This window comes from Quercus lobata, chromosome 12, assembly GCF_001633185.2.
Source record: "Quercus lobata isolate SW786 chromosome 12, ValleyOak3.0 Primary Assembly, whole genome shotgun sequence".
NCBI classification, from domain to species: Eukaryota; Viridiplantae; Streptophyta; class Magnoliopsida; order Fagales; family Fagaceae; genus Quercus; species Quercus lobata.
The window spans coordinates 25,162,841-25,176,386 of NC_044915.1; the positions used below are offsets into that span (position 1 = coordinate 25,162,841).

General features: G+C 37.3%; 1 protein-coding gene across 2 annotated transcripts; it reads right to left on the reverse strand.

Annotated features, from left to right (window-relative positions):
• Positions 1-2,667: 2,667 nt before the first annotated feature.
• Positions 2,668-9,210, reverse strand: LOC115971858 (pentatricopeptide repeat-containing protein At5g10690). 2 transcript variants are annotated; one of them, XM_031091938.1, is made up of 12 exons: positions 8,902-9,210; positions 8,594-8,776; positions 8,291-8,423; positions 7,967-8,064; positions 7,597-7,758; positions 7,422-7,490; positions 6,892-7,027; positions 5,545-5,777; positions 4,730-4,807; positions 4,232-4,300; positions 3,335-3,511; positions 2,668-2,977 (listed from the first exon to the last, which is right to left on the reverse strand). In XM_031091938.1, exons 1-12 carry the CDS (start codon positions 9,067-9,069, stop codon positions 2,717-2,719), a joined length of 1,767 nt encoding a protein of 588 aa, XP_030947798.1. In that variant the 5' UTR covers positions 9,070-9,210; the 3' UTR covers positions 2,668-2,716. The 2 variants fall into 2 exon arrangements, with proteins under 2 accessions (XP_030947798.1, XP_030947797.1); XM_031091937.1 differs by having other exon boundaries at positions 3,335-3,539; positions 4,185-4,300.
• Positions 9,211-13,546: the final 4,336 nt, after the last annotated feature.

The following is a 13,546-nucleotide window of genomic DNA, read 5'->3' on the forward strand; positions in this document are numbered from 1 at the left end:
GGGGACCATTTATAGAAATCGAGTCCAATAGGCTCGATTTCTAGCTCAAACTGACATGAACGTCAGAGGAGATGGGACATAGAAACCGAATTCAATGAACTCAGTTTCTATGTATAGAAACCGAGTTTATTGAACTCGTTTTCTATACATAGAAATCGAGTTCAATAAACTCGGTTTCTATAGAACTCGTTTTCTATACATAGAAACCGAGTTCATTGAACTCGGTTTCTATACATGGAAACCCAGTTCATTGAACTCGATTTCTGTGTATAGAAAACGAGTTCAATAAACTCGGTTTCCTACTTTGTCCACATCAGATTTTTGGATAAATCGAGTCCACTGGACTCGAATTGTTAGATATGAAATAAGTTTGAAACGTTGCCTAACTTATAATATAGTATAGGTTTTATAGTTATTTTTTAAATAAGTCCTTTTTTAAGTACCAAATTGGTCATTTTTAAAAGACCTTGGACCTAACTATCATTATCCCAAACCTCATGGGTGTTTTCTAAAATTTACCCTAATTAAAAAGATCAAGGTTACATAACTAATAAATTTTCATAACAAAATGAACAATTTTTTTTTCTTTGAGAGATAAAAATGAACAAATTGAGGTGCAAGTTTTCATTAATTCTCATCTAGACCCACTGGGAATCATTTTATCGTATGCCATTTATGGCTTGATATTTCAACTAATTGTGAAAAAAACTGAACCATACTAAATGTATTAACTAAAAACAAAATTATTACATCAATCCTCTCCATTAGTAAAATGTAATATAACTAATTTGCAAATATATAGTTGATGGTGATTCATAACAAGTAGTCTTTGTCTATAAGGGTCGTCCAAGCCCAGTGATGTCCAAGACAATCTTCAGAAGGGAGAAAGGTGAAAGACGCACCACAAACATGAAAAGTGGTCGTCCAAGAAGATATTAGTCGTCTACACCACAAGAAGGTGTAGATGACCAACAAACACTTAGTAAATTTCAAAGTATTTTCTACAGACCTAGAACAATCGAACCACGATCCACTATTCTAAGACGTGGGGTGAATTCCCTGAAATTCACTATACTCTTCCCACGAAGTCTACACATATCCCATGATGTTAGTGGAGCCTAACAAGTAGACCCACTCTAAAAATCTCTATAAAAGGGACCAAGCCTTATCCAATAAAGGTACGTTCTACTATTCAGCCACTCACTATACTTGAATCCTAAAGAGAAATATGATTTAATCATTGGAGGGTCCTTGGCTGGTTTACTCCCGTCACATTCGACAATCTTTTTCTTTCCTTTTAGGTCATCCATACACCGTTGAAACCCGAAACATTCAACCTATTGATTTCACTCATTATCAGTAATAATAGTCACAATCTTGTGTGTTGCACTAGATACTTAAATAATTATCAAGGTATAATCAATCTCATGCAATTCATTTAAAAGTAATGATTTTAAAACAAATAAGTAAATACCCTAAAGTTACATTTGTATATTCATAGCCTTCATATTTAAAAAGACTTTCAATGAAATTTAGTTGAATCGGAATGGACCGAAATGCTATGTTAATGTGACTCAACAGGAGCGTAGCAATAATAAATGTTATATTTAAAATTTTGGATATTACGAGTTTGAGATCTATATATTTTTTTAATAAATTTGGATTTAGAATAGGTGTTCTCAACCCAATTTATCTTTTCCCTTTATGTAGGTGCACAAAAATGAACTGAATGCACCTAATAGACCAAAATATACCGAATAGGACCAACTTGGACAGAATAAGATTGACTAGAACCAAAGTGGACCGAGCAGGACCAAAGTGAAGTGAGTGGGACCGAATTGGATCGAATAGAACCAAAGTGGACCAAGTAGGACCAGATAAGACCAAATTAGGCCAAATAGAACCAAAGTGGACCGAGTAAGACCGAAGTGGATTGAATAGGACCGACTAAGACCGAACTGGACCAAAGTGGACCGAATAGAACTAATGTGGACCGAGTAGGACACAACAAGACCAAAGTGTACCGAATAGAATCGAAGTAGACCGAATAGGACCGAATAGAACCGAAGTGGTTTGAATAGGACCGAATAAGACCAAAGTGGACCAAATTGGACCTAATAGAACCAAAGTGGATTTAATAGGACTGAATAAGAGCAAAGTGGACCGAGTAGGACTGAAGTGGATTGAATAAGACCGACTAAGACCAAAGTGGACCGAAAAAGACCAATGTGACTGATAGGACCAATGTGGACTGAGTAGAACCAAATACGACTAAAGTGGACCAAATATTATGTTGGAAAGACCAAAAAAAGCCCAATCAAACTCCTAAAAATGAGGAAATTGTGTGCTTTTGTGAAAAAGGCCAATAAATCAGTAGAAATTTTTATTTTTTACATCGTAATATATTCATAGATGTTTTTGCTTGAAGATGTGGGCAAAATTTTACCACAGTAGTCCAAGCCTTACTCTCACCCTAATGGGAATATGTATGAAAAATTAAAACGTCATGTTGCACCAAGCCACCAATTGCATTTTCTTACCTAAAAACAGAGATCGTCTCTTCAAGATCACAATGTCATTGGCTGTAACTCATTCAAGCAAAACTGAATTTACAAGAAGGAATAAGTGGGGAAAAAAGAAACCAAGCAAAATTCAAAATACGAGGGAGAAGAGGGGGAAAAAAAGAAGACAAAAACAAAAATATATCATCAAATATTTACATTCTTCTACAGACTGAAAGCGTTTGCCCAGGCAACTCTGATATTGACGTTACAAGCCTACACAATTGTTCCGCTGTAAAAACTCCAAAGGCCCTTGAGCCTGAGCTGTAAGGAGTACCATATATGTTGCTATATCTTACAACAATAACCATTTTGTATCTCTTTTCCAAAATTAGATCAACCACATGACCAATAGATGTCATGATTGTTACGCAAGGAGGTGGGCTTCTCATCATTGTTGAGAGTGGCGCATCCAACTGAATATGAACACACAAATTTGTATTAGCTTTTTAATTCACTGTGTTACAGATAATTGAATTTCTCATCACTATTATAACAAAGAGTATATATGTTCATAATCACTATTCTGATAAACTTGCAAACATAGAAATTACATTCTAAGAATTAACACGAAGTTTGATTGCATTATCCTAACAATTCTAAGAACAAGGTCTACCCAACACTGGCTAGAAAAAATATCTTGCAGAGACTTATTTACAACTGTCTATATGATTAATTACAAGATGAATCTCAACAAACTGAATCAACAGAGTTAACTGGATGTAAAATACAAAAGAAGCTCAACATGGTTAGCTGAAAGAAAATAAGCAAACCTCATTGCAGTCTTCACGATGCAATAGTCCTACGCAGCTGCCCCAGTCATCAATTATAGGCACAACTGGATTTTTTAAGAAGCGCATAACCACCTTCTTCAAGGCCAGAGTACCATGTAGAGGCCGAGATGCTTCAAAAGGAATCATAATACTCTCAATTGGTTCATCTGGTGATACCTGAAGAGAAATGGTGTACTCAGGCAACCTAAAAGAAAATTTTCTAGATCAAAAGGAAAAACTAATATATATCATGAAGACAGTCAAGCAGTGCTGAAAAATATGAAACAAGGGAAATTAGCATTTGCACCCAACATTCAGAATGCTCAATTAAAAGGTCTGATAATTTACTGATTGTTCCAAAAGCTTATACTATTAGGAAATGGTGATTTCACACTCAACAGTTATTCGAACACTCCCCCTCATGTGTGGGCTTAATAAATGGTCTAACACATGGATTTTTAAGTAGGAGGTAAAGTGGAGATAGGGTTCAAACTTGGGACCACCTACTTTGATATCATGATAAATTATTTGTTAGTCTCAAAATCTTAAACTATTAGGAAATAATGAATTTAATCACTGAATCATTTTTCTAATAGTGTCCATACAAGAGTCAACTAAATCTGCTTCTTGTGGGTGGTATCACTCAAGTATTGTGATAATTCTAGAACCGAAAATTGGATTTATCAGCCTTGCCCAAAAGTACCAAATTATAGATTATAAAGGTCATTGAATTCACTTAACCATTTTGGCCTAAGTGATCTTCCATATAAGAGCCACTGATGGTAAAAAGTGAGTCTACATGCACTGACACCTAAAATATGTATCGCATTCAAAAAATAGTCATTAGGACCTTATGAACATTCCGCAATTTGAGAAACAGAGAGACAAGCTGGAAACCTGAGGCAGTAGATGAGGACTGAACATGGATTTGGTGAATCCCAACAAAGCCTCTAAGCGCAGAGCAGCCTGCATTACAGATGTATACTAAACGTGAGTATATATAAAAGCAAAACCAGAAAATAGCATGATAAACATGTCTGGAGCAAAAAATTAAAATCAAGAAATTCAGAATAAACCGCCTAGTTTTTCAGCTAGCACAAAAGCAGGTGATATTATATGGTGCAACCCAGAAGATATAACCTAAAGGAGACACTTAACATGATTTCTGGATCTGTAAAAAACTATGGAACTTAAATGGCACCTTGCCAGTTGCTCAGCACCACAAACAATTTTTTTCCGTGCATCTTCAAAATCAGGATATCATATTTGCATCAATCTCAAACAAAATATTATACAGACAATCATCACATCAAAACATTGAGTAGTTTAGAGGTTTATTCTGTATTTCATTTATTCCCATTATGCAATCATGGAAATTAACAATGTGATACGCACCAAGCCTCCTCGACTTGTCCATGATATTCCCTTCCATCTTTTAATGATATTTGTTAGATGTTCAACAGCCTCATCAACCTGAAAACAAGCACCAAATACCAAAACAGGTTTGAAAACATTAACATCAGTTGCACATGACAATAGTATGGGAAGATGAGCTCTAAATAAAAGGGAAAGGAAAGGTATTTTTTTCTTGTTGTGTGTTGAAGAAGGGGGGGGGGGGGGGGGGGGGTAGAAAGAAACAAATAAGTACACAATGATTTAGTTAATGTACGAGATAAAAATTCCAAAGACCATCACAATTGCATGCAGCTACACCAAACAGGTTTGAAAAGTTCCAGATATGTGACGGCAATAAAACAAGGGTAGGAGATGTGACACATTAAGGACATAAAACAGTTGGCTTAGAGATATGTTTGACCAGATTCTAATCCAATATAATTTCTTTTCTCTTAGTCATCATATATTCTTAAGTTCATATTTATACACCACTTAATATCAATGAATAAGAATGCAATTTGGAGACTGGAGGTGAAAATTATGCTAGCATGACTGGCACATAATTACCACTGACAGGGCCCTCATTAGTGCAGACTTAATTTCAATTTTTTATGCTATAATGCAACAATGTCAAATGATTGAATGATAGCAATCAGCTTACACATTCTTCTAGAGGCAGGGTATACTTTTTATTATAGGCCATAGCTAATTTGCACCAACCATCATCAGGGAAAACACAAGTAATTGGGGAGAATAGGACATCTATGCCTGAAAAGACATCAATGTTGATGATTATGTATAACCAGCTCTAGTACCTGGCCATCATTTAAAGCTGCTTCCATGAGAAGATTATCAGCTTCTTCTTGACTTGTCAGGGAGATAGTTCCAGCAGTATCCGGCCACATGCGTTTATGCAGGGTTTTGACCATATCATAATCTCCTCTACCAGCAAAAGCACGCATCAAGGAAAGATAGAGATGAGGCTTCGGTCGCAAGTCTGAATTTCTGCCAGCCTGCTTTAGCATTTCTCCAAATATACAAAGAGCATCTAAACATCACAGACAGAGATTTTAAAGTGTTAACATTTAATATTTATAAAAACAAATTTATGTTTTAGTTATTAATACATTAAAACAGGATCTGGATCTGCCTTGAAATGTATTAAGCAGGAAGAATAAGAAGAATTGAATTTCACATTGTCCAGCCTCAAGAAACTGGGTTCAGATAACAGATATTGATGCCACTAAAAGATACCACCCTTTTGTAGTGTGTATACGTGAATATCAGCATGCAAATATACAAGCTTTATTTCAACAATATGAGCTTGGTGCTTCTCAGCCAAATTCTCTAAATGTAACATGAGCTCTGCTTAATAGTTTTTACGTCAATAGACCCTCCAGTTTCATAATCCATTTAATACTAATTTAGCAAACACCCCGCCCCCTCTTCTCTCTCTCTCTCTCTCTCTCTCTCTCTCTCTCTCTCTCTTCCTTTTGTTTTCTGATGAGAAATGAGTTCATATAGTAATTTTTGGAACATGCTGATTCTTTGTTGCCTTACATTTTGTACAAAAAGATAGCTGTCCTTGATAGGTTTTCAGATAACATGACACTCTGGAAGCACCTAACTACATCTATCTAGCCCCAATTAAGTAAGTATGTAGTCATTTAAAAAGAAATAAAGAATACAGTTAGATAATTCCTAGCAATCAATTAACTATTCTCTTAATTTTACTCCACTTTACTGCTAGGTTTATAGTCATTTTCACAGGAATATATTCAAGAAAGTTACATACTGAGAAGACACTATAATACGTAGAATGTGACTAACAAACAGTGAGAGAATGCTAGGATATTTGCTACGCGATATTCATGAAAATCAACTCCAACTCTTGTTCATAATTCAACTAATTCTATTTGGATTTTCAAGTACTACAAAATCTTTAAATAACATTTTATACTAGTTAGATAATTTTGAGATATGTGTTGGCTCATAGTTGAGTCTTACCATTCATTAAAGTCATATCAACACATGCTGAACAAACGCAACATAAATTATATTGGATCTAAACTTGGATTGCCACCATACAATCCAAATCTGAATCCATTACCTAACCTAGTCACCATTTCAGAATTCTGAAGGAAAATTCAAATGTAACATACCCTTGAATGCGTCACAATTTAGCAATGCATCAACTATTGCAGTGTATGCAGTTCGATCTATTAGCAAATTATGACATGATTTCATTTCCAATACAATCTTCTGAAGTGAAAGCAGATCCTTGCAAAGTGCAAAACCCTACCAAAGAAAAAAGAACAAAGAAATCTTGCTCAGAATTTGAATCAACAAGACAAATATACAAATTTTACATTAACCAAAAGAAAAGCTAAAAGGCCCTTTCCTCAAAGACAAAGTCCTGCTAATTGTATCCTACCGAAAGAAGAATCAATCATAGTTCCAATTTGTGATTATAATGAATCAAGAAAGACATGTTTTACAGAGGAAGACACAAATACTTTTCACCAATCCCTGCCAAAAAATGCTATGATGTCATAACTAATAACTTTTAGATACTGTACAGCTGTAAATGTTTTTGAAATACGTAGATAATGTTTTGCACTGCACACATTTGAACTTCTACAAATTAAGCATTATATAATTACACAATAAGATAACCACAAGAGCAACCAACCTTAAGTAATGTTGTATAGGTGACAACATCAGGGAAAAGATCATCATGGCCAAATTTCTGTGCTCTGTCCTGAAAAAAGAAAAATGTATAATTTTAGTAATCTAGGCTATTCTCTTGTGCTATTTAAGAGCAATTTCCAGGCTCTAAACTGGCCTTCTGGATACATGCTTGTGACCTTCATTTCCTCCAACACGTGCATTGCTATGTCCAATTTGTCAGTCTTGACACAAGCATAGATTAGCTTATTATAGGTGAGCTTATCAGGCTTTAACCCTAAACGCAATATCTCTTCGTACACGGCTATAGCGGCCAGAGGATGGCCAGTGTTTATATATCCCTGAAAGTTTTTAAAAAAGAGAGAACATTTAGGCAACATAATTGAGCTTCAGAGTTAGATAATTTACATCAAACACTCAAGACCACATCATCAACAACTCCAATTTGGTGAGCTTAATGCTAAAGCACTAAGGGGAAAAACAAAAAACAAAATCATGCACTGCAATTTGTACTTTTCTCACAGATAGCCAGATAGGTCAGTGTCGAACCTTCATTAATAAGTTATACACTGAGACTGAAGGATTACCGCCTTCACGAAGCACAAAACCATATCGTCTAAGAAGACCATTAGCACGGCGTAAATCTCCTGTACTACAGCAATCCAAGTGAGGACATATCAGTGAGCATGATATGATTGCAATGAAGCAATTTGCAGCTTGAACATTAAATCAAAAACAAAAACAAATTCAATCATAGTCCAAAATACAAAACCAAACATACCATAATAACTATGTTATGAATCTGGTAAAAGTAACCAACAATAAATAAGAAGTGTAAAAAGAGACCAATGTTATCAATTTTCTAACACTGACCAGCTTCAATCAAAGCATCAAGCAGGCCGTAGATAAGTGGTGCAGAGAGCTTTGGATTCCCCACAGCAGTGCCTTGCTCCACAGATTCTAGTAATTCAAATGCTTCATCGATTCTTCGAGCCAGACCCAACCCCTTTACAAATTATATATTTTAAATAAACAAAAACTCCAATCACACTCAAGATAACAGAAAAGGGCATTGATTCTCACACACTCCATACTGTACATCGTCCATACACATCACGCATTTCAAATTTTAAATGTGAACATCGAAAAAAAAAAAAAGAGTAGAAGAAGCTATACCTTTAAGAGTGTAGAGTAAGATATAGTGTCAACGCCACAACCGTGTGGGAGTGACATATCAGCGAAAATCTTAAGCGCAGAAGCAATGTCGCCGCAGTGAACACAGGCTTCCAAAACCGCGTTCATCACGATTGTGTTCAGCTTCCCGTGCCGTTTCTTTGCAACCTCGATCTCCTCTAATATCTACAACACACCGTAAAATAAATATAATAACAATTCATAAAAACCACATCGTCATCACTACTGTTCAAGGTTTTTTGTGCTTATATTCCACACAGAGAGAGAGAGAGAGAGAGAGAGAGAGAGACCTTATGAAGTTGTCTTCGACGAGTGAGTTGGACAACGCGGGAGGTGAGTGGCTTGAGATTGGGTTTGTAAGGAGAGGGTTTGGTGACGAAACGACGCCGTGTGGGAATAGAGGAAGAGGAACATATAGATATAGAGTGAGAGAGCGAGAAAGCGTGGATCTGATGCATTCTTGTTGGGTAAGTTATAGTAATTACCCATCAGCCATAGAAAAGAAAGAGAGTAAAGGTAGTACGGCTGGAACTGTGGAAGTGGATAATGTGAGAGATCAGAAAAAGGGACCAAGTTTGCTCTCTCTCTCTCTTCTTTGCAGGGAAAATTATTGGCGGGTAATGTTGGTGGTGATCCTCATTTTGGGCCTAGCCGGACTCGGCTCTTTTGTCTCTATGAAAATAGCCCATCGTTATGTGTCCAATAAGTCCATTGAATTGTCTTCATCCCCACTTTATTTATTTATTTTTTTTTTAAAAATATACATTGATATATAGGAGAGGAGGATTTGAATCTAAATATCTCCACTAAAAATATTAGGAGATGTCAATTAAGTTATAAAACTCTTAGCTCCTCTTCCCTCACTTTTTAAGTATAATTTTTTCAAACAGCTTATTTTAAAAAGGCTAAAAAAATAAAAAATAAAATGTACTAAGGGTGTGTTTGGATATCACTTATTTTGCTGAAAACTAAAAATTTATTACTGAAAACAATAAAAAAAAAATTTGGGTTACTGTTCACTCCCCCAAACACTGTTCATTTGCCTTAATGCACTGTTCATGGGACATGAACAGTGCAAGGCGTTGGTAAAAAAAAAAAAAAAAAAAAAAAAAAAAAGGAAAAACCCTAAACGTAAACGCCAGACGTGGGATCCAAACGGGTACTAAATAGTTAGTAGCCCTAATCTCTTACGGAAGGAACCCACAAAAAAAGAATACCAATATTTGTGTGTAAGATTTTATACCATAAGCTATGAAGAGGATAAAATATAAGCCTGACGGATTTGAACTGTTGGGCCGATATAAAGATGATCCAACGCTCATTAAAAGCCCATCGCTGAAGGATACAGTAAGGGCCCTTGATCTAAGGTCTCTATCACTCATTGCCTAATCACCCTAGAATCCCAAAATGGAAATCCTAGCACAAGGGGGATTCTAGAAGATACGCACACTGAAAGTAGATCTCCTCTACAAGGAAATACTTTGCTCACCACGCTCGGAAATATTCAAGTAGAGTTCTATAAGGAAAAGACTTCCACACCAAGGAGGAGTAGCCGATCATCTACTACTATAAAATCCCCAATACCCTCGCAAGAGAAGGTACGCATAATTTACCCTCTCTAGCACTCTAGAGTTGTGAGAATAATTCTAACTTGACCTTCGGAGGGTATTTGGCCGGTACCACACCGGTGCTCTCTAAGGTCTTCTGTTATTTTGTTGTGCAGGTTCACTTTGAGTCGCGAGTGCTGTGTGACCTATTGGTGATATTTTCGGCATCATCAAGCTATAACTAGGGTAGCTAAATTATATATAATAACGTATATTACTTGAAATAACGTATATATCTTTCTTGCCTTATTGAGTACATTATTTTATCTTTATTGATATTCTCGATCGTATACAAAAATTTTCTTGATAAATGAACTGAATTGGACTAAATTGACTGAGATGCTACTCTAATATGACTCAACAGGAGCATAACAATAATTCAACAGAAGCATAACAATAATAAATAATACGGTTTAGTTTTTAGATATTATATAGATAATTAAAAAAAAATTCTTTACTTTTTTTTCCTTACTTTTATTCTAATATCGTTTTCTCTTTCTATCTCTTTGTAAGTCAGAGCCCGAACATATATGCTTATCCTTTCCAATTATTCTTTCTATAAAATTGTTTTCAAAAGTGGTTGTTTTACTTGTTTTGATATAACATAGAATGACATGTAACACGGCTAAGGATGATTCATGAAATCTTTTTGTGTTATGAATTAAGGACGTGTGTTGCTCTTTGATTAAGTGGAATAATCTTTTCTAATAATTGATACTCCATGTTGATTTTGTTCGGTAATTATACAAAGATTCAAACATTGTCCGTTCCAATTTTAGTCGGTGACTTTTCCTCTTACGTGAAAGGTGAATCAAGAAGGTCATCTTTAGATAAGTGTGAACTAGATAGACCGTGAGTGTGCAGTGCAAATCAACCCAATTTCAATTGTAAACGGTCAACAGCTGCATTGGCTGATTTATATATTAGAAACACCTCAAACTGTTTAATGTCTTTGATAATTGAGACTATTTCTCAAAGAGAAGAAACTTTGTTATGAGTAAGAAGAATTCAGCCTTGTTTGGAAACTAAGCCTTGTCTACCACCTAATACCTATGACCAAAGCAGCAATAGCTACAGGCGAACCGGCCTACAGTTTAGCTCCCGAACATTGACTCTTTTTTTTTGGATAGACCCAATCATTCACTTTGAAATGCTACTTTGTCAGCAGGTTACTTCTCCAAGTTGGTAACGATTTATTTCCTCCGTCTTTTCTTTTTTTTTTTTAAGTAAAATGTTATATCTATGATATTTTCACAACAAATTATAAATTGAATTATTGTAGGTTGTCATTAGTTGTTACTAAATGAGTAAAAAAATAATTTCAGTAATGAGCTCTGTAGTTGCACAATTTTCCTGGCCCAAATTCGATTGATCAGGTCCTGGTCCAAAGCGCAACCCACAATAAATATTTGTAGAGGATGGGTCAAAGAACTTGGCCTCAGCGTGTCTATTCAGTCTGATGCATGGGCAATATGGTTGCAGAAAATAAAGACATGAAAATGGATCTCTCCCGTATAAGTTTATTTCTTTCGTTCCTCATACAGAAATTTTCGTCCCCTTCTTTAAGGGACTCCACTACATTATATAGTTCCCTTCTCTCATCTCAACCCTACACTTGTTGACTATCTAAGCACATACTTGAGTGGCTGTCCCATCAGACGCCTTCATCTCTCCTCATGTGAGTTGCAGAGGCCAAGGCGGTACTGTTCAGGGGTCATTTCCTCATTAATGCGGCCAAGAGAGTGGTTGGGGCACAATTAATGTGGTGGTAGCTCTCCATGGGATATTTTGGATTTTATTCATTTTATATGTTGGGAGGACGAACCGAAGTGGCTGGGGAGAGTTCCTCGTCTGGGCTTCGTGATGTCCGAGGAGGAGTTACTCCTCGGACAGGTTTCCTTGGCGTTTATGGGATTGAGTAATGCTTCATACGTGGTTTCTCTTCGGACAGGACGCTCCTCGGACGGGCCTGAATTTGGAATAGCCCATTATTTCTGGGCCGGGCCCCACATTAGCCCCTCAAAACTCCGGTTTCTATCTCCCTCCGAGGAGGAAAAGACGGGGTTTTGATATTTTGGGAGAGGGTGGAAATAAGGAGAGCGTGTGGCGCGCGTGCGGACCGTTACTTCTGACGCGCTGCAATTTACGAGGCGCGGCCATTAACTTCTGGAGGCGTTATGTTCCCTCATCCAACGGTGTGGCGTAGATCGAACGGCTATCGTTTTTTCCCGTATTTTTAGGCAGGAGCGATCTTTTCTCTCTCCTCCTGGCTATATAAGACGTCATAGGGGTTCAGTTTCTTCTTTTATCTGCATTTCACAAACCTTAGAGGCTTCCAGAGAACTCCATCGAACCCCAGAGATACACGAACACTTGCGACCGTTACGCCATCGTAGCCGTTTTTGTGAAGCGTTTCGTCCACGAGAGATTCCCAGGCGCCTCATTGAACGTTTTGTGAAGGTACCAGTACATTTCGTTCATCTTGCTGTTTCAATTTCCTCCTCGGACTCTACTTTTTTTTCTGAGTCTTTACTTTTGTTCCTCGGTTCAGTCCAGATGGGTAGATTTGAGAAATTAGTTAACACCCCCGCCGCTATGGAAGCCTTTAGGGCTAAATATCACATTCCCCCGGGGGTTGGGCTGCGGTACTGTCCTCTTGAAGGAATATTGACAGATAGGCGTGCGGGAGAAGTCGTTATCCCCATGATTGCCTTCATAGAGGGAGGGATGACACTTCCCATGCGTAGGATTACAAGGGAGTACTTGTTCAACTATAGGTTGACGCCGTACCAGTGTGCCCCGAATATGTTCAAGATACTAGGCTGTGTAGATGTCTTAAACGAGCGGATGAATCTAGGCCTTACTTGGCACGATGTGGCTTATCTGTACGAATGTCACCGCCTCGGGGATGAGGGGTATTATCTTAAATCCCGGAGCGAGGACGTTAGGTTGATCTCTTGTCTCCCAATATCCAATAAGACAGTGAAGAATGATTTCCTTATTGCTTCTGGGGAGTGGTTCGACGGTATTCATTGTCCAACTCGGGCAGGAAACCCAGGTGCGGCGTTTCTAGGATCGGTCCCTTTTGGGATAGGATTTAGCATTGATGGGTTACACTTTTTGCTTTCTTTATAACTGGAAGATTTCGTGGACTAATCCCCTTTTCCTTGATTGTTTGTAGATAAAATTCACGTCGCCCCTCGGCTAAACTTTGTGAACGTGCCAGCGCTGAACTACCTTCTTAGGTCGGAGATCTACGTTTCCGAGGACGGGCAGTTGCGTGCTGCCCATCTGGTTCTGGGCTATCAACCCCTGAGCAGCTCTTTCC